This window comes from Aquila chrysaetos, chromosome 2, assembly GCF_900496995.4.
Source record: "Aquila chrysaetos chrysaetos chromosome 2, bAquChr1.4, whole genome shotgun sequence".
In the NCBI taxonomy this organism is placed as follows: Eukaryota; Metazoa; Chordata; class Aves; order Accipitriformes; family Accipitridae; genus Aquila; species Aquila chrysaetos.
Window position 1 is genome coordinate 12,213,662 of NC_044005.1, and position 25,601 is coordinate 12,239,262.

A 25,601-nucleotide genomic window follows, 5' to 3' on the forward strand; every position below is an offset into this window, starting at 1 on the left:
CGATCCAGATGAGAAGACTGAGCACAGGTATAGACTAATATAAAGCCTAGTAATATAGAGCTAACTCATTGGCATTTGCAACTCATTTGCAAACACTCTGCCATTTTATACTGATGACTATGTCACATCACATCATTTCAGCTTCTTGACCTAGTACAAAATACCCTAAAGTTGGACTGTAAATATAGTCCTGACATCCCAATTAAACATGCATCTTTTCACTCATCTTCTTTACACGATACCTTCATCAACTAAGATAGTTCACAGAAGTTAGCTCAGAGTCTTTTCTTTAATGCATCAGTGAAAGTTGTTCAGATTCTGTACTCAATTCTTAACGTTTAAAATGTTTTTAGATTCAATTTTGGTTTAGTAAAATGTTCAACAAACATTAGAGATTCTTAAGCCCCAGGAGCATCATCAGCTACTATGAAGAATCTCAGAATCAAGGGAATATAAACATGAATTTAAGGTTACGGCAGAGCTCAAAGGTTGGAGCAAATTCATTTATTTGTGTGTGTGCGTGTATGTGTGTGTAAGACCTCCCTATGCAATAATTTAGAGTTAAAATGCCAACACTCAGTTCTTGAGCTGCTCAAACACTACCTGCCTAATGTCGTGGAGAAGTCTAAACAGAAATTAGCAACTGTCTCACCAAAGTAAAGAGGAGCTCAGTTATGAGCTTCAGTGCTTTAATACTGAATGCATAATTAGTTCTGTAACATAGCAAGATGGACAGTATCTACCTCTCAATTACAGTAGTCTTTTTTCTTAACATACAACAACAACATAAATGTCCCAGCACATTACTAATATTCAGTAAGGCAAATGTAAGTCCTCAAAGTCTGAAATGCTTTATTTCTACTGCAATTTTACCTGTGCTTCACTAAGGCCAAGCTCCAGCATTTCCAGTGACTTTCGAATCATGTTTGATTTTTCTTCAACCAGATTAGTTTCATCATCTTTCTTCAAACATTTCAGTGTTTCTAGTAAGCTCTGTAAAATTGAGTTGTGTTCATTCTTCAGTGCCTCTAGTCCATTAATCACTTGCTTAGTTTTGGCAATGATTTCATCTTGAGTAAGCTTCTCCAACTTCTCTTCCTTTAAATACACCATTGTGGACATGTTTTCATACATTCTGAAATGGAAGAGTATACTAGTTAATCTGAAAGTAAAAATAAAACAAGCAATTTTCTATTACTGAAAAACTTTCCTTTAAGACGACATTAAAACATATGAATTTGAAATGTATATTTGGAATGCAGTTATGTTTTTACACAACTTTTACAATGTTTTAAGACCCGGGTTTGAACAGAGTTTCAAGTTTTCCAGTTTCTATTTCCAGATTTAATATTAACACTAATCCATAAGCCAAACAACAGCAGAAAATAAAATATATACTACAACATGGCAGAATTTCTAACAAGTGTTGAAGAATAGGGCTGCATCTCCAGGATTGTGGTTTGTGCAAAAGCAAAGTAGCTGGTGTATAAAAGACATACTATAATAAACATAGCTATTTGCAGATGCTACTGATCTACAACTATCTTTTAAAATATCCACAAAATAGAACTTGAAGAATTTGAAGAAACACCATCCAACCCTCTAAAAGGGTTGATCAATCAATCATGAGAAAAATCATCCTTTTCCAGTAAGAAGGAAACACCGTCTTCATCCATTTTCCAAGGGCTACAAAAGCTGTTATCACTACGTTTTGAAAATAACAACTACCTGCTAAGATTACTTTACATTCATTATTGTTAACTCTACAGTTACATATAGACATTCAATTGCCTACAGGTCTAGATGCAGCTGTTTTGATGAAGTTGCAACAGCTGTCTCATGCTGGAAAAAAATGGGTTTGTGTAACACAACTCTTGCAAGAAACATTTCACTGTGCTATTTTGTCAGTACCTCATGCACTACATTACGGCTAGCAAATTGCTGGATATTTGTAAACACCTCTACTAAATGCAAATGAAGATCCAAAGAAGTTTAGAAACTCAAGTAACTTTATTATCATGCATGCTGTTACTGAAGTGACAAGTATAACAATGTAAAAATACAAATAGAAGACACAGAAATCACTTGATCCTTTTTAAATGTCACCAGAAAAATGTTCTATAATGAAAATAAAGAATCCTTTATACTTAAGATATTTATATCTCTGAGTGAACTAGGTAGTATAAATCAGAATAAAGTAGGAAAAATTTTTCAAAAGCAAGAAATTATCACATCTATATGAAGACACTTGGGGAAGCTTTGATAAACTAGCATTTAAAATGAATTAGCTAAACTGTATTAAAACTTTGTACAGAAACAACTTTAGTTTTAGAAGAAAGCCAAAATATTACAACTACTTAAGTCTTGAATGAGTGCTATAAAGAACATGCATATATGCACCACTTCATGACAAAAGCCAAAGAATGTGCTCTTATACTCTTGTATTACATTAAAAAAAAACCCCAACCACAAACCAGTTGCTCTTTCTGTTTATGTACACTCAAATTACCCTCTCTGTTACGATCTCTTGCAACCTGATACCTAAAAGGCATACCCATTTGTCACAAAAGAGCTGTATTCTACACTGGTTTATTTTGTAATAATCTATTGTCTGAAAACACAGATAATTTGGGGAAGCAGTGAATTTAGTTTTACCACAGTTTAATACAAGAACTCCATATTCACCAATATATGTAATGAGCATACACATCTGTATAAAACATCTAATCTAGCATGGGTGTGCTGGTTGACAGCTGGCTGAATATGAGCCAGCAGTGTGCCCAGGTGGGCAAGAAGGCCAGGAGCATCCTGGCTTGTACCAGAAATAGTGTGGCCAGCAGGAGCAGAGAGGTGATTATTCCCCTGTACTCGGCACTGGGGAGGCTGCACCTCGAGTCCTGTGTTCAGTTTTGGGCCCCTCGCTACAGGAAAGACACTGAGATGCTGGAGCGTGTCCAGAGAAGAGCAACGAAGCTGGTGAGGGGCCTGGAGCATAAGTCTTGTGAGGAGCAGCTGAGGGAGCTGGGGCTGTTTAGTCTAGAGAAGAGGAGGCTGAGGGGAGACCTTAGAGCTCTCTACAGCTACCTGAAGGGGGGTTGCAGTGAGGTGGGTGCTGGTCCCTTCTGTCAGGTGGCTGGAGATAGGACGAGAGGAAATGGCCTCACGTTGCGGCAAGGGAGATTGAGGTTAGATATTAGGAACACTTTCTTTACTGGGAGGGTTGTCAGGCATTGGAATAGGCTGCCCAGGGAAGCGGTTGAGTCACCATCCCTGGAGGTATTCAAAAAGCGAGTCGACGGGGTACTTCAGGACATGGTTTAGTGGGCATGGTTGGTGGTTGGACTCGAAGATCTTGAAGGTCTTTTCCAACCTAAATGATTCTATGATTCTATGATTCTGTGACGCGGCCTCAAGTTGCAGCGGGGGAGGTTTAGATTGAATATTAGGCAAAATTTCTTTATTGCAAGGGTTATCAAGCATTGGAACAGGCTGCCCAGGGAAGTGGTTGAGGCAGCATGCCTGCAGGTGTTTTAAAAACTTGTAGACGAGGTGCTTAGGGACATGGTTTTGTGGTTGTGAGGTTGGCAGTATGAGGTTTGCGGTTGGACTCGATGGTCTTAAGGGCCTTTTCCAACCTCAGTGATTCTATGATTTCTCTTTAAGGTTGCCCAGTGTGGAGTCAGGGGTTCGACTCGATGACCCTCGGGGGTCCCTTCCAACTCAGGACGTTCCGTGATTGTGAGATGGCCATTGGCAGGCAGATGGCAAGAAATCCAACATAAAGCAGCACGCAAGCTCCCGTGAAGAAAACGAACTCTAGCCCAGCCTCCACCAGTACACCAGGGCAGCTGTGAGCCGGCGTGAGGCCGAAGGCCGGGGCTGGCCGGCAGGGCGTGCCTGTGATGTGCTGTGGCACCTGTGACATCAGAGGGGACGAGTCACAATGGGGGGGGGGGGTATAAAAGGCACCAGCTGGCAGCGCTGCCCCAGTACAGCCTGGGCGAGCGGTGAGTGCGCAGGCGGGGGGAGGCTGGGCTGGACGAGGGCCCCCGGGGCGGGGGGTTCTCAGCCTGCATCGAGGGCCCCGCTGCTCGCGGGAACACCTTGGGCAGGGCACGGTGCCGCCGCCGCCACCGGGGCTGGGCGCAGGCCTTGCTGCCTCCCGGCTGCCTCGCCCCCTCTCCTACCTGCCCCCAGCTCCCTGCGGCTCCCGCCCCTGCTCCCCCCGACACCAGCTCCCTCCCTCCCAGCCCCACTGAACCCCTTCTCTCCCTCCTCCTGCAGGCCATGGCTGCCATACAATTCTTCACCCTGGTTGTGCGAACCATCCTCTGGAATGCTCAGATGGTCGGTGATGAGCTGGATGAGGCCACACGCGAGCGCGTGCGGCAGCGGGAGGAGTATCTTGGCTGGAAGATGAGTCGGCTGCTGCAGGAGCTGGAGCAGGGGACGCGGGAGCTGGAGCAGAGGACCCAGGAGCAGAGCGGCTTGGCCTGGGGAGCCCTGCTCTTCGCTGCCTTGCAGCAGTGGCAGTTCTGGGCTGTTGCTGGAGTCCTGCTCCTGCTCCTCCTGCTCTTTGGGCTCTGCTGGTGGCTCAGGAAAAGGAGCCGTCAGCCAGCCAGCAGCAGCAAGGAGGCCAGCTGCAGAAAGAAGGCGGATGAGGAGGAGCAAAAAGTAAAACCCCGTACTGCAGCGGATGCGGGCAGGATTTTGGCCAAGCGCGTCTGGGAACTGCAACGAGCGTTCACAATGATGGACGAGATGGCGGAATTTTACCGTATCTCCCAAAAATGCGAGGAAAAATTTCATGCCGCGATTGAAGCCAGACGTCGGTGCGAGCAGATTCTTGCAAGGTTGAAGTCCCTGTGAGGATGACGCTGTCTGCCGCCTGCTCGTGCCCCTGAAGCCCCCCCGTGGGCACGCCTTCCACCTGCAGCTGGGCACCACGGGGGAGATGCCAGCGAGGAACTCCGGCCTCCGCGTGGAGCTGGAGTGCACCTGCACGAGGGAGCGGCTGGTGGAGGACGTGCTGTGCTTCCTGCACCACCCCGAGGAGGAGCTGAGGAAAAATCAGGGTCCCAGCCTCTTCAGACACTCCCCGGGGAGCTGGTGCTGCAGAACTGAGCACGCTGGACACGGAGAACACGCTCCTCAATTGGCAGTGGCAATCGCTGCCCCAGCTTTCCTCCACAGCAAAAGCACACGCTGCGGAGCGGGACCCGATGCAGCTGAAGGGGCCGTTGCAAGGAGCCTTGCGACAGAGATGCCTGTGACCACGCGGACAGCGACCGCCCTCCCTCGCTGAGAGAGTCCATTCCCTCCGGGAGATCCACCGTGCGCAAAGATGTCAATAAATCTCTTGTTTGGACAAAGGCTGCGTCCGTGAGTGTCCGTGCATCTCTGGGTCGCGGAACGCGGGCACAGGGTGCTGACAGCTCAGCTGCCGCGGCGCCGGGGAGCGTCTTGCAGAAGAGCTGGGGCAGTGGGCTCTGGTCTCAATGATTCACGGGGCTTTGGCTTCCCAGGTGCTGTGGGTTAACGCCAGCAGGCAGCTTGGCATCATCACGCAGCTACTCAATCCCTTGCCCGCAGCGGCATGGTGGAGAGAATCTGAAGGGTAAAAGTGGGAAAGCTTGTGGGTTGAGAGAGGGCACTTCAGTGGGTAAAGCACGAGCTACAGGCCCAGGCAAAGCAACGTAAAGAATTCATTCACTCCTGCCCTGGTCTGCCGACCAGCCCCGCCTTTTGGGGAAGCCTTCTGCCTCCCTGGGGCTCGGGTTGAAGGCGTTACCAGGAAACTTCCGAGCCTTGTACGGCCCTCACTATTAGCCGCGCTCTTGCTTTTTCGTGTGGCTACCAACAAAGTCGTGATGAGAAGTCCAAGGGCGATCAAAAGAGACTTCAGGGCCTCGGGCAGATTGGTAGAGGGATCAGGAGCGCAGGTAGTAGTCTCCTCTGTCCTCCCAGCTGTAGGGAATGACATCGAAACACACAGGCGGACGCAGCGTATCGGCACCTGGCTCCGAGGCTAGCGTCCCTGCCAGAATTGGGGGTTTTTCAACCACGGGACGGTCTGCGCGACACCAGGCCTGCTGGGGCCTGACGAGATCCCCCGTTCGTAGTGGGGGAAGAGCATTTCTGCTCACGAGCGAGCGGGGCTGACTGAAAGCGCTTTAAACTAGGTTTGAAGTGGGGAAGGGGTAAAATCAGGCCTACTAGTGATAAGCTAGGGATGGCGCGACAGCCTTGGAGGAACGGTGCGCGGAGCTTTCGCTCTGCTCCACGATGTACCGAGTACACAGGAGCGCACTTGAAACGTTTGTAGGCTCAAGCGCGCGGTGCGAGGAAGAGACAGGAGGAGCTAGAGGCCTTGGCTCGGTCCCAGAGCGACGACATCACTGGCCTAAGGGACACTTGCTGGGAAGAGTCCTGTGACTGGAGCGCAGTGACGGACCCTTCCAGGCTCTTCAGGAGAGAGAGGCAGGGCAGGCGAGGCGCAGGGGCAGTGCTGTATGTAAAGGAGGGGTTGGACTGTACAGCGCTTGCAGCTGGGGACGACGTGGTTGAGAGCCTCTGCGTAAAGATTAGGGGAAAAGCTAATAAAGCGGACGTCCTTGCAGGAGTCTACTACGGATCACCCAGCCAGGACGAGGACGCCAACGTATGAATCTATCAGGAATCACGGGAAATCTCTGGATCAGTCGCCCTGTGTCGTCCTTATGGGCGGCTTCAGCTTCCCAGCTGCGAGCTGGGGCTGTCACAGAGCAGATATGAACAGGCCCGGGAAATTCCTGAAGCCCACGTTGAAGACAGCTCTTTGATACGGGTACTACGGGAGCCGACTAGGAAGGGTGCCCTCCTAGACCTGCTGTTCGTACCTAGAGAGGGTCTTGTGGGTGAAGCGATGATTGGTGGCTGTCTTGGCCATAGTGATCAGAAAATGGTCGAGTTTAAAATCCTTGGGGATATGGGAAACCCTGTCCGCAGAGCTACTCCCCTGGACTCTGGGAGAGCAGACTTTAGGCTGCTCAAGGAGCTAGTTAGCAAGGTCCCCTGGGAATCTGCTTTCGAGGGTATCGTTGCCCCTAAATGCCGGTCGCTTTTTAAGAGCCGCTTCTTACGGGCACGGGAGCGGGCAATTGCGATGTGTCGCAAGTCAAGCAAGAGGGGCAGAAGGGTGGCTTGGCTGACCAGGAGTCTCCTTCGGGAACTTAGGCGGCCGACAGGAACGTATGGGCTCTGGAGAGGGATGTGGGGGGGTCTTGGTTGGTGGTAAGCTCAGTAGGAGTCAACAACGTGCCCCGGCAGCCCAACGGGCCAGCCATCTCCTGGGGCGCGTTAGGCACAGTAGAGCTAGCCGGTGGAAGGAAGGGATTGACCCACCACGCTCAGGAGGGGTGCGGCCTCACCTCGCGTACGGTGTGCAGCTTTGGGCTCCACAGTGTAAGCAGGACGTAAAGATATTAGAACGTGTCCAAAGGAGGGCAACGAAGACGGTGAAAGGACTAGCGGACATGTCCTGATGAGGCGCAGCTGAGGACACTGGGTTTGTTCAGCTTAGAGGAGAGGAGACCGAGGGCTGGCCTCACTGCTGCCTACAACTTCCTCAGGACGGGGAGCGGAGAGGGAGGTGCCGATCTCTTCTCCCTGGGGTCCGGTGATAGGACACGAAGGAATGGCGTAAAGCTGCGTCAAGGGAAGTTCCGACTGGATAGCAGGAAAAAGTTCTTCAGCAAGAGGGTGGTCAAGCAGTGGAACAAGCCCCTCCCAGGAAAGGGTCGTGGCCCCAAACCTGTGGGTATTCAAGAAGCAAGCGGACAATGCCCTTAGATAGACAAGAGAGAGTTGCGGTGAAGGGAGTTACATCTAGCTGGCGCCCAGTCACAAGTGGTGTTCGCCCGCCACGGCTCAGTATCGGGGTCAGTTCTGTTCAATATCTTTCCCAACGATCTGGGTGAGGGGATCGAGCGCACGCTCAGTCAGTTTGCAGATGACACTAAGTTGGGCGGGAGTGTTGATCTGCTTGAGGGTAGAAAGGCTCGACAGAGGGATCTGGACAGGCTGGATCGATGGGCTGAGGCCAACTGTATGAGATTCAACAAGGCTAAGTCCGGGTCCTGTGCTTGGGTTTTAACAGCCCCACACAATGCTGTAGGCTTGGGGAAGAGTGGCTGGAAAGCTGCCTGGCGGAAAAGGACCTGGGGGTGTTGGTCGACGGCCGGCAGCGTGCCCAGGTGACCAAGAAGGCCAGGAGCATCCTGGCTTGTACCAGAAATAGTGTGGCCAGCAGGACTAGGGAAGCGATCATCCCCACCCTGGACTCAGCACTGGTGAGGCCGCACCTCGACTAGCGTGTTCAGTTTTGGGCCCCTCGCTACAGGAAAGACATTGAGGTGCTGGAGCGCGTCCAAAGAAGAGCAGCGAAGCTGGTGAAGGGTCTAGAGAACAAGTCTTGTGAGGAGCAGCTGAGGGAGCTGGGGCTGTTTAGTCTAGAGAAGAGGAGGCTGAGGGGAGACCTTAGAGCTCTCTACAGCTACCTGAAGGGGGGTTGCAGTGAGGTGGGTGCTGGTCCCTTCTGTCAGGTGGCTGGAGATAGGACGAGAGGAAATGGCCTCACGTTGCGGCAAGGGAGATTGAGGTTAGATATTAGGAACACTTTCTTTACTGAGAGGGTTGTTAAACATTGGAATGGGCTACCCAGGGAAGTGGTTGAGTCACCATCCCTGGAGATATTCAAAAAGTGAGTGGACAGGGTACTTAAGGACATGGTTTAATGGGCATGGTTAATGGTTGGACTCGATGATCTTGAAGGCCTTTTCCAACCTAAATGATTCTATGATTCTATGGCATAAAAAAAATCAACTCACCAGAACCTGATGAGCAGAATGATATTTACACATCTCCCATGTATAACCTGAGAACTATTACCCAGATGCTCAAATGACATTTTTAAAGCACATACTCTCTAAAATTGTGTATAAAAATCAACTGCAATTTAATGTGAGCCAAATTTGTAAATAAATGCTTCTGACATGCAGAGTCATGTAACAAATTGTTATGGATTATGCTAACTTCAGCAGAGAACTCAGCCCTTACTACTGTCAGCATGCTTTCACACCTTCAGTTAACAATTTCCATCCTGAATGCAAAGAACTGAACCTTCGATCACAAGGAAATAAAAACAGCAGAGGACATCTAACAAATAGGGGCTTCCATTTTATATTAGAGACATTCTGAGAAATGTGATTTTTAAATACCTGGAGTTTCTCTACAATATTTCAAAATAAGTATGTGATCATTTATCTGTCTTATGTGAACAGGGGTAGCAATTCCTTCTGCATGCTTCAGTATTTTGTGTTGTTCCACACCAAAGACGGAAGGCAGGTGTGTGCATGTATGTATGTAATGCATGTACAGATGCTGTTTAAAAAAAATTGCACATTTTAACTGCCACAGTAGAAGTTAAATGAATTCTAGGTGATGAATACAGATAAATAATAAATAAATTAATAATAATAAATAACAAATAATAAATACAGCCATTCATTGTTACAAAAAGAATACACAAAACCAAGAAAGTAATACCAAAAACTACGTTAGGCCTTGCAATGGTCACGCCTTCATGCAAAAAGAATACAGTAGCCTGGGAAGTACCTATCCAACATACGAAATCCAGCCAAAAGACACATCTGTGTGCACAACTACACCTAAGGTGTGAAACAGACACTGATTTGTTACTATAAGGAAAAAAGGTTGTCAGATCATAGATAGAATCAGGCACATAGCTCTGGCTGAATACACTGAAGTTGCAATTAAGGAAAGCTAAGCCAGCACAGAAGCTTTTGAAGAAAGGAACAGCAGAAAGGTTTAAACCCAATGGGGCAAAAACATTCTTAAAGCCCATCACAGCAGTAGACCTGCTTTACAAACACATGCTTCTTATCTCAATCCGCTGTGTCAGATTTTTAGGCCACCTCATTTTAAACTAAATGTAGCTATAAGCTTTCATTGCCTCAGAGCTACCAGTACAAGCAACTATACCGGAGCTGGTGTCAAGTCAAAAGCTACACCAAGACACAGATTGATCCGAAGGTCCATGCAGCCTGGGAAAGGGATTCTCAAGTCTCCTGTAGTGAAAATTGTTAGAATCCCAATCTCTCCCACTGACAGGAAAGGAATAAATCCTTCTGCACAGGTTTCATAGGGCATCTGTTTAAATGATCTCTGTATAAAACACTACAGAAAATTTGGACAATGTTCTTCAGAGTTTTATAGATTGTGCTTGGGAAAATAATTTAGAAAACAGAAGGATAACAAACATGTAATTTATCATGCTATCACATCTGATCCTTTGTAGGAGTAAGATTAATAAATAAATATCTAATATATTTTTAAGAGTAGCATGGAGGTGTGGTGCTATTTCCACGACTTTTAAAAACATATTTTACAAAAGGGTATTACCTATTCATCAAACAAGACCACATTTGAATACATAATCATACAACTAGTTTTGCATACCCTGAGGCAGCAAAAGCCATACAAGAAGCAAAAAAGTTAAGTTTGTATGCAGGAAGTAGACATGCACGTATACAGAGGAAAAGAGACAAAACCTACCATGCCTATTGTCACTTTTCAAAAGTGTTAATTCTTTCTTCCTCTATTTTTTCCCCTAGAGAAAAAAAGGGCATAATCAAAGGCTTCTTAAGCTCCTGTCAGTTTTATCCTGTATACACTCCACTGCACTGCAAATTCTACCTGTTATAGGGCAGGAATTCTAGATTCAAAAACTAATTTTTCATTCAGTGTACAATTGGTAAGAAAACAAAAAATTAAGATGCACGAAGTTTAGTTGGAAAACAGAATTTTGGAAGAGAGGAAAAAAATACACAATGCAGCCAGAGTTATAGACTAGCCAGCTGGCCTAACATAATTTTGGAAGAGAGGAAAAAAATACACAATGCAGCCAGAGTTATAGACTAGCCAGCTGGCCTAAGCAATTTATGTATCGTCTTAAATACATGCCTGTGTAGATCTTGAGTATTACCTTCCTGGTTTATTTACCACAACATAGACTAAGCTAAAGTACAAAAAGTTACTTAACGAAAAAGTCACTTAACACTTTCCAACACTTTAGTAAAAAAAAAAAAAAAAAAAAAATCAATTTTCTTCAAACACACAAAAATTAATGAACTTGGACAGATCAACATAAATAGCCCTACAATGACACTCACTAAAGAGGTTTTTGCAGAATTTTATAACTTGAACTCCAATCAAAGAAATCTATTGAGAATAGCAAGAATCTGAACCAAAGAAAGCGTAAAGGAAACAGAGCTAAGCCTACTGTCTTTCAGTCCTGTAACTGCTAGGATAATCTCATCATATACAAATGACTTTAAACTAATTAAAAATACAACCACTTAAGTATTTTGTTATTCATAAAACTTTCAAACCAATTGCACTAGTAATGCTGACATCACAATTTGTGCCTAAATTCTCCTACGGACACACAAACACCACAGCTAGCTACTTAAGCTCTTCAACTCTTAAGCTCTTAAGGATCTCTTAAAAATAAATAGATTTTCCTACTCAGCTACTTTAAAAAAAAGAAGTGTCATTTCCCTGCAGATCACCTCAAAGAATTCTTGAATCAAAACACATAACCATATGAATCTTCTTTGTGTAGGAAAACTTATTAAGGAGGAACAACATTTTCCTAAGAAACTCACAAGGTTCTTTTTTTTTCCCTTGACTAAAGATTAGCATGGGTCCTAAAGACAAATAAATAAATAAACAAGTAAATAAAAGCTCTAATTTTTTATTTTTATTTCCTTGTTATGTATCCCTAAGAATTCCCTCTCCCAGTATTGATATTTTCATTATTTAATAGTCAGGTTTCAAGTACTAAAAGCTTGGAAGATAAATTTTTAATGTATCTAGTGTCTGATCTTTATTGTTTTAAAATACAATTTCAAATACAATAAAAAAAAAACCAAAACACCAAAGTCTGTAAGCTGCTGTGACAAGTCAAATTCTGCCTGAACTTTTTCCTCTGAATATACAGATAGCAGGCAGGATAGTTGAAAATTAGGGAATAATGTGTCTGCCTACAAGAAAGAGTAAATCATCTTCCTAACAGTAAAAGCTACTACAAGACTGGCTCAAGCCATACCTACAGGCCCCGTCATCTACAAGCACAGCAAATTCTACAAAGATAAAGTATATACTAATTTGAGCTTTTTGTATCTCCAGTATGTACCTATCAGTTCACTGTTTCATAACAATAACCAGCCTATTCAGGGCTTTTAACCCTAACTTCACTCTTAGTTCCTTCTTAATTAAATGGCAAGGCTCAGCGTTCTACATCTGGCATGTGCTTGTTTCATTTTGTATTAGCTGCAAATTACAAGTCATTAATTCTCTACTCAGACCAAGAACACATCTCATTACATCATGGAATGCACCATCTTGAAATACCACGAGCTGCTTTAACTGCTGATCTTCATAATGTGGAGAACTGCCTTCTCAAACAATCCTCAAAAGATCACAGGCCTTCCAAGCACAAAAAGAAAATCACCAACAAAGGCAAGAGATGAAAAACAGTCTGCCGAGGGACACGAGTAGTATGTCAAATACTACATTAACTGCACGCCTTTCTAACAAGGCAGCTCGGTGACACACACTAGTCAGAAATGGCAAGGATGAATCACTCATGGATGTCTTTCATATACTTAGAAAGGTATTTGTAAAAGGACTTGGATAAGAAAAACTCTAGTTTGAATATATTGCTATTATGGTTTATTCAGAAATCTCCAAGTCTGAAAGAAGAATGGTTACTTACATTTTTTTTTTAATCTAAGATGTTAATTTCTCTTTCTCTGTGAGGCTATTTCTGCTATCACAAGTCATATTCTCAGATTATAAATTTCCTTAGGTATTTCTCTTTTTGTTTGGCTTGCCCTCCTTTTAATTAAAATGATCCCTTACACTCAGGAATTTTATTTCAATACATTCTCTCTAACCCCACAAAAGAAACAGAGTAACTTTTTCCCCTTGACATGTTCAGGACTGTAGCTGAACTGTCAATGCTATCACTCTTTTCCTCATACTATATTTGAATCTACATATGAGCCTCTACAGAACAGAAAAACCTTGAACTGCACCTGCAAACAGTGTCCTGTTGGACGTCAGACTTAAGGTACGCTCGCTGACCCTGTTCTATAAACAGAATACTGCTGCACTTCTGTACTGCCTCAGGTTTCCAAATACGTAATCTCAGAAAGCGTCTCCACAATTTAGCACACATGCACACGAGCTACCTTAAAAATAACTCAGTGAGAACAATTAGCGGCACACACTGGAGGCCATAAATCACTGATTAGAAGCAGGTAAGAAGATGGAGTTGCACATGACTAGCAACCAACATTAAGCTACAGAGAAGTCCTTTAGAACACACAACGTGTTTGAAAAAAGAGTTAACCCCTTGGAGTTTCTATCAACTTCCAGCTAGCAAGGATCTGAATTTTAAAAAACCCCTACTGTGCTCCTTCTGCCAGCCTTTCAACTCAGAGCTAACCCTGAATGCAGAAGTCTGCCCTATCACTTGGTGTAAAATGAAGGTATGCAAGGTAAATACTATAAAAAGGACAGCTGTAGTCCTTCAATGTCAAGGGCACATATCCTAATAAAAGCTTAGAATCATGTTCTTAATTGACCTACAACCTTAACACCACAAGACATCCGTGTTGGTAAGCAAACTGGACAAACACTCATACTTTGTAAAGGTTTAGCATTTATAAAGGTAAACCCACAAATTTCTGAAGAAATGCACAATAAGCATAGGACAGCTTGACTAAAAAGTGTAAAACACCAAAAAAATTGAATACTGGCAGAGATTTCCACCAGACTAACCTGGCTGTTGCTTTTCTGTTAAGACTGCCAGGCTCAGCCTACTTTCCACACGTGAGTGGGAAGAGGCTGCATGGCTGCATGTTCTACCCCTATGTAACAGCAGCATCCACCTCTGAAAAACACTGCATCAGACTCTAGGAAATCCCAATGGCTATCAATAAGCCCATCCACTGCTTTAAACTATGTTTAAATGAAGAGTATTATGTATTTTTTTAGCTGAAGAACACAGCCACTGTACATTTGCCTTGATAAATCTTGGCATCTTTTAACGTTGCAGCCTGCTATTAAAAAAAAATTCATACCTTTCAGGGGAAATCTTTGGATTCTTTGGGAAGATTAAAAATTATTATGGAGAGAAACAGGCTAACAAATTATATTTGCTAATAAAAGAGGTGATAGCAAAAATAGCTCCTATAAAACCTGTAGCAAGGGTGATGCCAACAATTCTCTTTGAGAAAGCACAAGCTATGAAGATTTGCACTGCTGTGGAGTCCTTTTATTTAGATTTCCATAGCACACTTGGCAATCTTATCTGCATTGTTAGAAGTAACAATCTTAACACTATTTTGAAATAAATACTTTTGCACATCTCAAAGATAATTGCAAAAAAAAAAACCCAACCCTTCAGAGTAATTTCAGCCTTCAGCCTCCCTTCTTTTGTAGCAAGTACACTACTTGCATTAAAATTATGTCTTCCTGCTGAAACAGTTAATTCAGCAAAAAATAAATAATTTTATAACAAAATATTATATATAATATATAATGTATAATAAACAGCTTATACAGTGTAAAAGTATTCAGTGGCATAAAAGCATCCTGTAACTACACAGATTGTTCTTCCTCTTAAAGAAAAGGTTATTATGGTGTCAATCCCTTGACAGTACTCCACTTAATCAACACTAGCTACTAGCTAGTGTTTCAGTTGTCGTGATACAGTCAAATCTGTACCCTTTTAACTGCAGACAATCCAGATGACCTGCCAATCTATTTCCAAAATCTCTTCTGGATTCAACTGTATCTGGAATTCCATAATGCTGCAGACCATGGCCAAATCCCACCTTGCTGCTCCTGCTCACATACTGCAGCAGATAGAGATCCTCAGATGATATGGCCACCCCCTCTACACATTACTATGCCTACCCCCATTATTTGTGTAAAAGGAATCAAGGGAAAGTATCTTCTTTCTGGCATGTCTCACCCACTATTTTACCTTTCTGAAGTCCTAAAAATAGACAGCAATAAAAACACAGAATAGTGACATATCCTAAAATCACAGTGGATTATTCTTCCTCTGAAAAGTGGCATTTGTTTAGATCCTACAACCACTCTGCATGTATCATAAGCATGCAGGAGAAAAATTTTTTTCTGTATATATTCACAAGCCCTTATAACATCTCAGGTTTCAAATTAAGCTGGATGGAAATAAGATCCTTCTATGCATTTGTTATCACATCAAAGATTACTCTTTGTCAAAGCTGAAGCAAGTGCAAGAGAAATCTGACAGGCATGTGTCTAAGCCGGATTAGTACACCCAGTAAGGAGTCTAGAGGAACTATACTAAAAGCCATACCTTCAAGAAGGTACATGCTTATTAACTCTTTGTTAATCGAGGTTACTATCATCTGTTACAGGTTAGTGGTACCAACCTTCCTTACTCTAAATCTGAAACAACAGACTTACCAAATATCCTCAGACCTGCAGCAAGATCAACCCCCCATTCTTTTCCAGAATAATAACACTGAATACAAACCTCTTCTGCTGTTTGGTCGTCTTGGGCAAAGAGCTCTAATGCCAGTTTGTTAATTTAGTTATGTCCATGCAACTTCTGCGGACAGACTGCAGATCGCAGTCTCCTACCCCTTGGAGCAAGGGAGTTGTCTCTTTTTTGTACTACTGCTGTGTCAACAGCAAACAGCGTCTGTTGATCTTCTTCAAAGCTAGCACTTCCTTAGTTTCTTGCGAGCACTAATAAACACTTCCAAGCAGCCACCAATGGACCTCAAGAAAGCAGAGCATTTTGCCTGTTCACTAGAACACTGACACAACATACCAGTCTGGGCCACACAGGATTTGCCTTATGCTTATGACCACAAAGCCCACCTCACTAGATCATTTTAACAAAATTATCATGACTGTATTAAGAGTAGTTACATAAAGACAGAATAAACATACTTAAAAGCATCAGAAGGCACAAGTTGAATCATTTAAAAAGTCATTATATTTACCCTTAGTTATTAAAAATGCTTGTCACAAGAATCAAAGATACATCAGGAAAAATCAAGGCTAATTTTTCAAAGAAATCGTATTGTATTTTGTAGTTACAAAGACATGCTTCATAAATTACCTACTCTAAATGGACTGAAATGAAATTTTGACTGTATTTTTAAAGAAATACTGTCAATACAGTTTGAGTTGCAAATCCATCACCATTATCAAATTTCACAGTTTTTACCCTCAATATTCCAAGAATCTACATTTATTTCTGTGTGGAAATGGCACTTGGCTCTTCATGGACTTGCCAACTTGCACAACTATGTCTTCAGTGAATCTTAAGTCTTGGTAAGACATTTTTAACAGACTGATTCTAGCTGGTAAGAGCATCTCTTTGGGACTGGAATAGGGAGGTACAGTAACATAAGAGTGTTTTAAAAGTTACTTGTCTTGCAATTTTAAGCTGCCAATAGCGTAGACAAAACATTTTTTGAGCTTGACTCTAGTTCTTTCATTTTGCATTGTTATTTTTGGACAAGAACTGCTGTATTGACTAATCAAAGTAAGCATCCATTTATGTTATCTATTTATCTTAACTCTAAATAGCACTTAGGTAAAAGCACAGGAATGTTCCCATCAAATCAGACTTCCATAATACATTAAAAACCCCATCAGCTTCCACTTACTAACATCAGACCTATAATCTCAACCAAATCTACTTTTTATGGCATACGTATAACCATTAAAAAAAATGCATGCAGGAAGGGCAGAGAAGGCCACATCTTGCCTCATATTACTGGATCTATGCGGGAAGCTTTGCTGACAACTTACTGTGAGCACAGATAATGTTGCTCTTACGCACTTGACAACATTGAAGAGACGGTTATTTGAAACAAAACAAGAAAATCACCGATTTCTTCTGCAGACATAAAAGGAACATTCACTAACACTGCTTGAGCACACACTAGCCTTTAGGTTCAACAAACCCTTAAATCTGGTTTTGAAGCTATCTAATAGTTCACATTAAGATGCACAAACTGCAGCCTCCCTTCAAGCTTTAGGGAAAATAGCCTCCCCCTGCTTATCCTTCCATTAAAAAATATAAAATCCAAAATGACTATTCTAATTCTTCCAAAATGACTACAGAAAAATAGTCGCACAATTAAATAGTTCAAGCATTATCCTTAGTATCAAGAAGGAATTAATTCTACCCCATTAAATATTACATCAAAACTTAAGACTTTCAATGGCAATCACCAGTTATCAGACTAGTACTTTTTTATACCTTGCAAATTTCATTTCATAGTGTAGCAAATGATGCAGTTGTCTAGAAAAACCACCTTGTATCATTCACTATTTCTTACCTACAACAGCAGAGAGCTGATTTTGCTATAAGGTTGGGAATAATTTCCTTGTTAAGTACTCCATAATCTGCAGGGATTACTTAGATGGTCTTGAACTCTACTGGGCCAGGAGGTACGGAGCAGTACAGCAGGCCCTAACCCAGCATCTGTCACCTTAACATTCTGTGCACTCACATCTGAGGATCAAACCATAGTTTTAGCCCCCCTCTCAGTGATCTTTCACATTCATGATTAATCTTAGTTAGTGCTGGGGCATTGGGTGCTCCTTTGGAACTCCTGAAATACTGGCTGTGGTAACAACACTAGCGCGACAGTTGCCACCATCCTGCTGCACTATACCACTCTTCTGGTGGGCTAACACAGAACAAGAGCACACATCAACTGGGAAATAGATGCAAAAGAAGTAAAAAAAAAAAGTAAGATTTTTAATATTATTTTTTAAACCATCACATTTGGATAAATCTGTTTTGAAAGCATCCCAGTACTGAGGACAGCAGAACAGTCACTTCCTAAAACAAGCATGCCACTGAAAGCAATGTATCATGCACTTTCAAGTATTGCTCCATGTGCAGCTGGACTGGGGGCTAAGGGGGAGAATAAAAAATAATAATAATAAAAAAAAAAATCAGCCAGCATATTTCCAGGCCATTTGTTAAGGTAACAACTGGGTGGGAATCAAGATTCAATGCCCACACAAACTACAAGCAGGCACTGTAATTCAAACCCCACTGGCTGTTGCTTTCAAAAACACACTGTGCATCTTCGCTCTCTACCTGCATTCTGCACAAACTCCAAAGTTAGAAATTTTTTCTAAGGTTAAATGAGTATTCTAACAGCAATATTTTAAGTGTGGTCTAAAATGAACATGCAGCATATAATTTTAACTTAAAAGTACTGGGAGAGAAATTGATACTAACTGAGTAAGAAAGACTTAAAAGCAGAGTAATTGAATTATTAATCTGCCTTTACCTCTTTTCTGAACAATGGAAAGGAGATGTAATTAAGTATCGGCAAATTACTGGGACACCAAGTCAAAGTCACCCCGTGGTGCCTCTTGCGTTTTCAAAAGATACAGGATGGATAACAAATCTTTGAAAAATTAGGACATCTGGCTAAAACATCTACCAGTACCATAACAAAATCTTACCTGTCATCTCTGCATGATTTCTTAAGTCCCCAGTAATGCCCACCAAGCACCAGCATTCTGTGTTTCAGAATAGTCCCAGACCAGAACCCTACAGAGCAGTTTTATCACATCCTCTCTGTTAAATTCAATTCTGCCTTACGGTAGGCATAGTGATCAGGTTCGCACACCGAACCTTCACAATATAGACCACTCCTCAGAATTAGCATATCTTCCTGAGAACTCATTCATTCATACCTCTAGTAAGGCCTCTAGGTCACGATCATGTGTGCTGGCATAGTGCCAAACATCACTATGACTTGTACTCCATGACCTCTATATTTCAATACAGCAATATTCATTATACTGAATGCAGCTGGGCTACATCCAGGGAAATGGTAAATATAAACAATAGTGCATTCTTCTATCTTCCACACATTATTGTCTTCTACATACAGAGGAAATTAGAGACAGAAATGGTCATCAAATCATCTGGTCTGGCTTCCTGCAAACACAAGACCATGAGCATTCACTCACTAAGGCTATGGTTAGAGATATTAAGTAATGCTCCTCATGCAGCCATACATTTCATTCACATCCTCCATGATGCCAGCACTCCCGTCCATTATAAATCAAACCAAAGATCTGCACCTCTTACTGGATCATTTTTCAGTCAGAGGTGACGGGACAGAAAAGGCAAAGCTCCAGGACACAAACACAAGCAAAGTACACCCATTTCCCGATGCTGCCATGCAGCAAGCTGTGTTAACAGTGAGGACAAGGAACAAGCAACAGGAGTGTGGAACTACATAAACCAGCACTGAGGCTGAAGAAAAGTTCAACTAGATCCTTAAACATTGATTATATATTACTATTCTGTCAGCAGAAACACTTTAGGAGGTTGCTGTCTTCCTCCTATCTCAAACGTGTAACCTCCCCCATACCCTCACAGATTACCAACCCACTAGTTGCATTAATCTGACTACACACAGCCACCCTCTATGCTGAGGTGAGGGGGAGAGGGGGGAGGAATTCCACTTTTTTAACCAATCCTTCTCCCTCTAAACACACACTAAATATGATTTGGGGGCAGGGAGGGGCAGGGAAGAACATCCAGCTCAAGCACATGAAAAAAATGAAATGTTAAAGGCAAAGGTATAGTAAAATCCACTTGTGGCGAAGACAAGAGGGATGAGGGAATAACAGCAGTCTCTCTGAAATGGAAGCTGCTCAAACTGGAAGAGAAAGATGCAACTGTGACTCTCCTACACTCTTCAGCCTGACGTTATTTGATAAAGGAACGTCCATAAAAGCACTCAAATCTTAAATGCAATATTCTATTCAGGGGAAGAAAAAAAAAAAAAGCAGAACCCCCCCTCCTCTTCCCCTGCTAGTCCATAATCTATATGACATGTTTTGCAAATCATTCAATCACTATTAGCTGGAAGGAGCAAACTCAAGATAGACTGCAGGAATGCAGTTACTGCAATCCCTTACAAAGTTTAAAACCACCACACTCTACACTGTGGAACGGCACACACACACAAATAATAGCACATTGGAAGTAATCTTAATTTTTTGTTAACGTTTAACTACTTGTGCTTTTTCCAGACAAAGCACAATATTAGAACACTATAAAACATTAGTAGTAATATGCTGCCAAAAGGGATAGCAGCACAGGATTTAAGAAATAGTTTATGAATAACATCAGTGTTTGTATGTAATGCAAATTACTAAGATATACAGTTATCTGCCAATTCTGAAAAGTTTAAGTATTGTCCTTTAAAAAGGCTGGGGTTTAGATACAACTTTTCAAGTAGTACCAAAAAGTTCAGCTTTATGTCAGTCATTTCTTGACCTCCTGAACATTAATTAGTGCAACATTAACTTTTTAAATGGTTTGCTGGGGTATATCACATAGCCAGTAGAGTATAATTGGACACCACCCCAACCCTACTGATATGCAAGGAAGCCAGTGCTACTGACTAGACTGGTTACATCCTTTGCTCTATTCACTTTAAAATTTAATAAAATCATCTCTAGTTCTGACATAATCCCAGAAACACAATCTTAGTATGATGAATGGGATTTATGGCAGAGATTTACAAAAGGACCAAAACAGGAAACTGCTCACTTTTAAGACTACCCACAACAGGTATTTTACTGCTTTTACCTGTAAGCAAGACTTGATATTGAGAAACCATGTAAAAAATCTGTACATTTAAGTAGACAACAGAGGGAGAGCATATTTGGAACAGAAGATTACATGATCCCATACTTCCTAATTTTGAGCAAGAAAGTTGACCAACAATAATTATTTGACAAAATAAATTCAATTTCATTCTACATACATGTCAAAACACAGCTTCCAGAGTAAAGATTGTTTCTGATTACACTAAGAGTTAAATAGCAGAGTCCATGAGGGATAAGCTGGATTCAAAGAAACAAACAGTGATTAAATCAGCACACAATATACTATTACTTGCATCTGTTTTCTTAGCTGACTGAATCTGAAGAAACTGTCAACTATCAGAGATTAATATTTTTATACATTATAAGAAATTAGCATACCTAGTGTTAACTGTGCTTTAGTGCTCATCCTCCGAGAACAACTCCTTTGTTCACATTTCCAAATACATTATGGGTACTGGAAGCACACATCCTCAGTCCTCATGCTTGACTATTTGCTATGGCCTGTCATTGTTAAGTATATTAATTGTCTAGCACAAAAAAAAGCCCTAAGTATAGTGTCGTCTTATGCCTGATGCTTGCAAAGCACCTCACGCAAAACCCTACAGAAATAATTCCTCCATCACTGAAAGCATCTGTAATTCTGGCTCTGACCTTCTAACAAACTGCCCAATGATTTAAATTGGGCCATAAGACTAAGGCAACAAAAGCATCTCAGCAAATCTAAGGCAGCGTAAGCGCACCTTTTTCTGGTCAGGCATTGATTAAGTAATCTTTCAAAGGAACCACACTTATTTCTACAGCCTGCTTTCAGAAAGGAAAATGTTTCACTAAAGAAGTTACTGGGAAAGCCTTAATACCTCAAAAATACCTGAAGCCGACTGTGACTCAGGATATAACTATTATAATCAGTTCTATTTTGAAGTCAAAAAGGTTTCTTTTTAGAATGAACAATCCATCTTTGACTGGTACTTTGTTACCATGAAGTATCTGTTAGACATTATATGTGTCATGCTTTTGTTTTAAAGAAAATGAGAGTTAACATTGAAAAGAAACTTTTTTCTAAACCTTGGTCAAAGTAAATAGGATATTATTATAAAACAATTAAAAATACTTTGGAAACACAATGTATTATACAGGCTGGATTAAGAGAAAAGCCTGTGACTAGCCACTTCATTGCAACGATGATGGAACTGGTCCATTTTTACAATAGTTGTGTCATACTGAACAACACCCTGGGGGCAGACAGACTACAAGAGGTGTTTATTGAAATAGACCTAGCATGCTTGTCCCCATCACTATCTGCTACTATGCTCTTCAACATTAAATACAGAAGTATATTTTGCTTATTAATGAATTTACCTGAATTTCCTTATTTTCCACTCTTATAAAAACATTATTTTAACAAGTATTTATACACTGAATTAAGTTTTTAAATAACCATGAGCTATGCATCTGAAGAGATGTTATTAATCCCAGAATAAATCCAACTGCACGTCTGCCAGAGAAGCCAGAGGAAGAGATGAAAGAGTAACTACACAAGCCCACGCCTCAAGAGAAACAGAAGCTGCATTAAATGGACTCAGAACTGAATACGAGGCTACAATATTTCCCCAAACTCCCAATTAGAGACACGTGTAGGTATGTGTGTATATACAAATAGATACACATATATAGGTATACAGGGAGATCTATCTTGCATAAGAGTGGCACACAAGTGAGGGTCTTCTGACATTACTGTGGTAAGTTCTTCATAAACAGAGGAAGCAGCAATTGCTCTTACATGCCTTAAGTGTCTGTACAGTATTACTTTGATTCTTGTATGTCGAAAACATTCAAAAGATTGCATTCTGGACTCCTGCAAATTTAATTAACACTTTTGTATGCAATTCATCTTTTGTCAAACACAGACCTTTTTAAAAATCAGTTTCCATTAATAAGGCACTGTTAGCACATCACAGTAATTTGACAAACAGTAAATGAGGCTATTTCACGAGACGTCTGGAGGGTAACTTTAATCTCTTTTTTAATTACATATGATAGCATGGTTTTTTATTAGAAAGTGAAGGGAATCTAAGCTCAAATTGCTGTTAGAATTTCTGATTACTGGAATTATCCAGTTTCCACCATCATCCTCCGGAAACAGAAAGCTTGCCAAACTTTAACTGCAACATGATGCAGAAGTGATACTGCATTGTTGTGTGAGTTTCAGGAGCTGACAATTTAAATTCCCTGCATTTACCCACATGGTTCTGCATTATATAAAATGCATATCTAAATGGAACTGCTAGAGTTCTCCTTATCTGTTGCAATTTCACAAAAAGGTCCTCTTAAACCATGTGTTCACAAAAATAATTGTGCAAGTGACTTACAAAATACAAGGTCTTCTACTCGGAATCACCAGATGGATCAGCTTTCTCTCTGCTACCAGCAAATGCTGAATGTGTTACTTTCAATTGTATCTATAATCCTAGGGTTGTAATATCCTCTATCATGTTTCGCTGAAGCTTTGGAATTCATAATCAATTAAAATAAAGCTATTTTCCAAAAGAGCTTGAAATCAATTGTGTATTCAAAAAGGTGTTGTTTTTAGTTTTGTTGGGTTTTTTGTTTTTGTTTTGTTGGGTTGGTGTTTTTTGTTTTTTTTTTTTAATTAAAATGTTAAGCTGTCTAAATCTCGAACGTTCCTTTTTAGCTTCCAATGCACACCCTTTGGGCATAAGTTTTCTATTTAAGTGAAGTGCAAATACAAAAGTGGAAGTGAAAGAGGCAATTACTTCCCAGAGTAATTGTTACTAAACCTTCTGCCAACTGCAAAAACACTAAAATTACGTTTTAATAGTCTTCATTTTATGTATTATTATGTATAACTGTGAAAGAATTTTATATCATGAATGACATTTGCTCACCATTTTGTTGTTCAAAGCAAACTATGAAAAACTTCCACTTTTTTCTAGCTGTTTTTATTTTCTGATTTTGTATTCTGATGCCATGAGCAGTACTTGAGTACTGCTGCTACATTGAAATCATATACACTAATGGAAATCGTTAACAGGGAAAAAAAAAAGAGTAAGAGCACCATCATTGATTTAGTAACCTTCAAAAAGCCAGGCGATAGCATTACACTAGGTGATGCTGCTTTGGTCCTTAAAATATGCTTCAGACACAGAATTCCGTAAGGATTCAGGAAGTTCCTTCTTGTGACTACAGACAACTGCTATGCAGATCTACAAATCAGGCACCTTGTTACTTAAAAACATTAGAAACACGAAACCAGAATGAGTAAGATTCTAAAGTGTCTTTCTAATTAATCTCTGCCCTAAAGATACAGCTACCACTTAAGTCAGTTACATATTCCTATCATTTTGCTGGAATAACGTGCTCCTAAGCAATGCTTTTCTTCCTTATTTCAGAAGCGTAGAAATCTGGCCATGACCTAAGTCCACGAATCGCCTCCGACCACAGCATGGTAGATGACCTACAATGTATAAACCCGGTCACTCTTTACAAAACCCAAGAAAGAGCTGTCCTCGCCTCTTCTTTCACCGTTTCCGAATTAGCGACCGAATAAACCACCTCGGTGAAGTCCGTGAAGTAAAAACAAAGCATCGCACGCCCCACGGAGGACGAGCGGACCGCGAAGGAGGGGCGAGGCCGGCAGCCCCCCTCACCCCCCGGCTCTGCCCAGGGTCCCTCCCAGGGCGGCGCCCGGCCGGAGCCGCAGCACCGAACGGAGCCAGGAGAGGGAACGGGGACAAAGCCGAGCCGGTCCCCAGCCCCGCCGGGGGGGTTCCTCCTTCCCGCAGCCGAGCGGTGACTGTGGCTGACAGAGCTTTACACAAAACACCGAAAAACAACCTGGCACCCCTCTCCTCCGCCCCCCCCCCCCTCCAAAAAAAAAACCCCACCCCACCCCTCCGCCCAGGGAAGGGTCTGGCTGTCAGCGGCGCTGCGGAGGGACCAGCCGGCCCCCGCAGCCTTTTGTTGTTTGCGTAACGGCAGATAAAAAGGCAAAATAATTAAAACACACACACACGCACGCACACCCCCGCCTCCCACGCCCGCCGCCCCCCGGCAGGGCCGCCCCCGGGCGCGGGCAGCTCCCCTCGCTCACCGCTCGGTGCTGCAGGCTCGGGCGATGTGCGCAGCGCTCGCAGAGGCGGCGGGGGCCGCGCAGCCCGGGGCGGGGGGGGGGGGTTGGGAGGAGGCGACCGGAGGAGGATGTCAGCGATGGGCGGGCGGAAGGGAGGAAGGAAAAGGGTTTTTTGGGGGGGGGGGGGGGAGGGAGAGGACCGAAGAGAGGGAAGGAAGGAAGCGGGTCAGCACCACGGCGCTCTCAGGGCCTCCCCCGAGGCGCTGACAGGCCCTGCGCAGCCCGGTGGTCGGCGAACAGCCCGGCCCCGGAGCAGCGGGCGCTGACAGCTGCAGGCAGCCGCCGCCGCCCCGGCTGCTGCTGCTGGTGCTGCTGGCGCCGCCGCCGCCGCCGCCCCTGCGCCCGCCCCGCGCTGCGCTCCCTCCCTCCCACCCGCCGCCCCGCCCAACATGGCGGCTCCCCTTCTTCTCCCACAAGGCCCCGCGCGCCCTTCTTTCCCACCACCTACCCCAATCCATGACGTCATCCCCCCCCCCGGAGGGGAGAGGGCCGTGCGGGGAGGGGGAGAGCGCGAGCGCAATGGCTTCCCCCCGGCCCCGTCCTGGCCTCCCCCCCCCACCTCAGCGCGGCACCCGAGGCAGCTGGGCCGGCCCCCGGGAGGGAGAGGAGGGATGCTGATGAAGGCCGTCAGGGGTTCAGGTGCGAGGCCCCA

The 25,601-nt window shown here is 43.1% G+C and overlaps 1 protein-coding gene across 7 annotated transcripts in view; it reads right to left on the reverse strand.

The window, feature by feature from the left end:
• KLC1 (kinesin light chain 1) overlaps window positions 1-25,272 on the reverse strand; it is a 57,450-nt gene extending 32,178 nt beyond the window's left edge. For 2 of the 7 annotated variants that reach the window (XM_030037110.1, XM_030037091.1), the window contains exons 1-2: window positions 24,911-25,272; window positions 874-1,135 (exon numbers count right to left, since the gene is read on the reverse strand). In XM_030037110.1, the coding sequence (XP_029892970.1) occupies window positions 874-1,134 (261 nt within the window). In that variant the 5' untranslated portion in view covers window position 1,135; window positions 24,911-25,272. Of the gene's footprint in view, window positions 1-873; window positions 1,136-10,614; window positions 10,646-24,910 lie in introns of those variants that run through there. The other 5 variants (XM_030037134.1, XM_030037124.2, XM_030037116.1 and 2 more) reach the window with 4 other exon arrangements.
• Window positions 25,273-25,601: the final 329 nt, after the last annotated feature.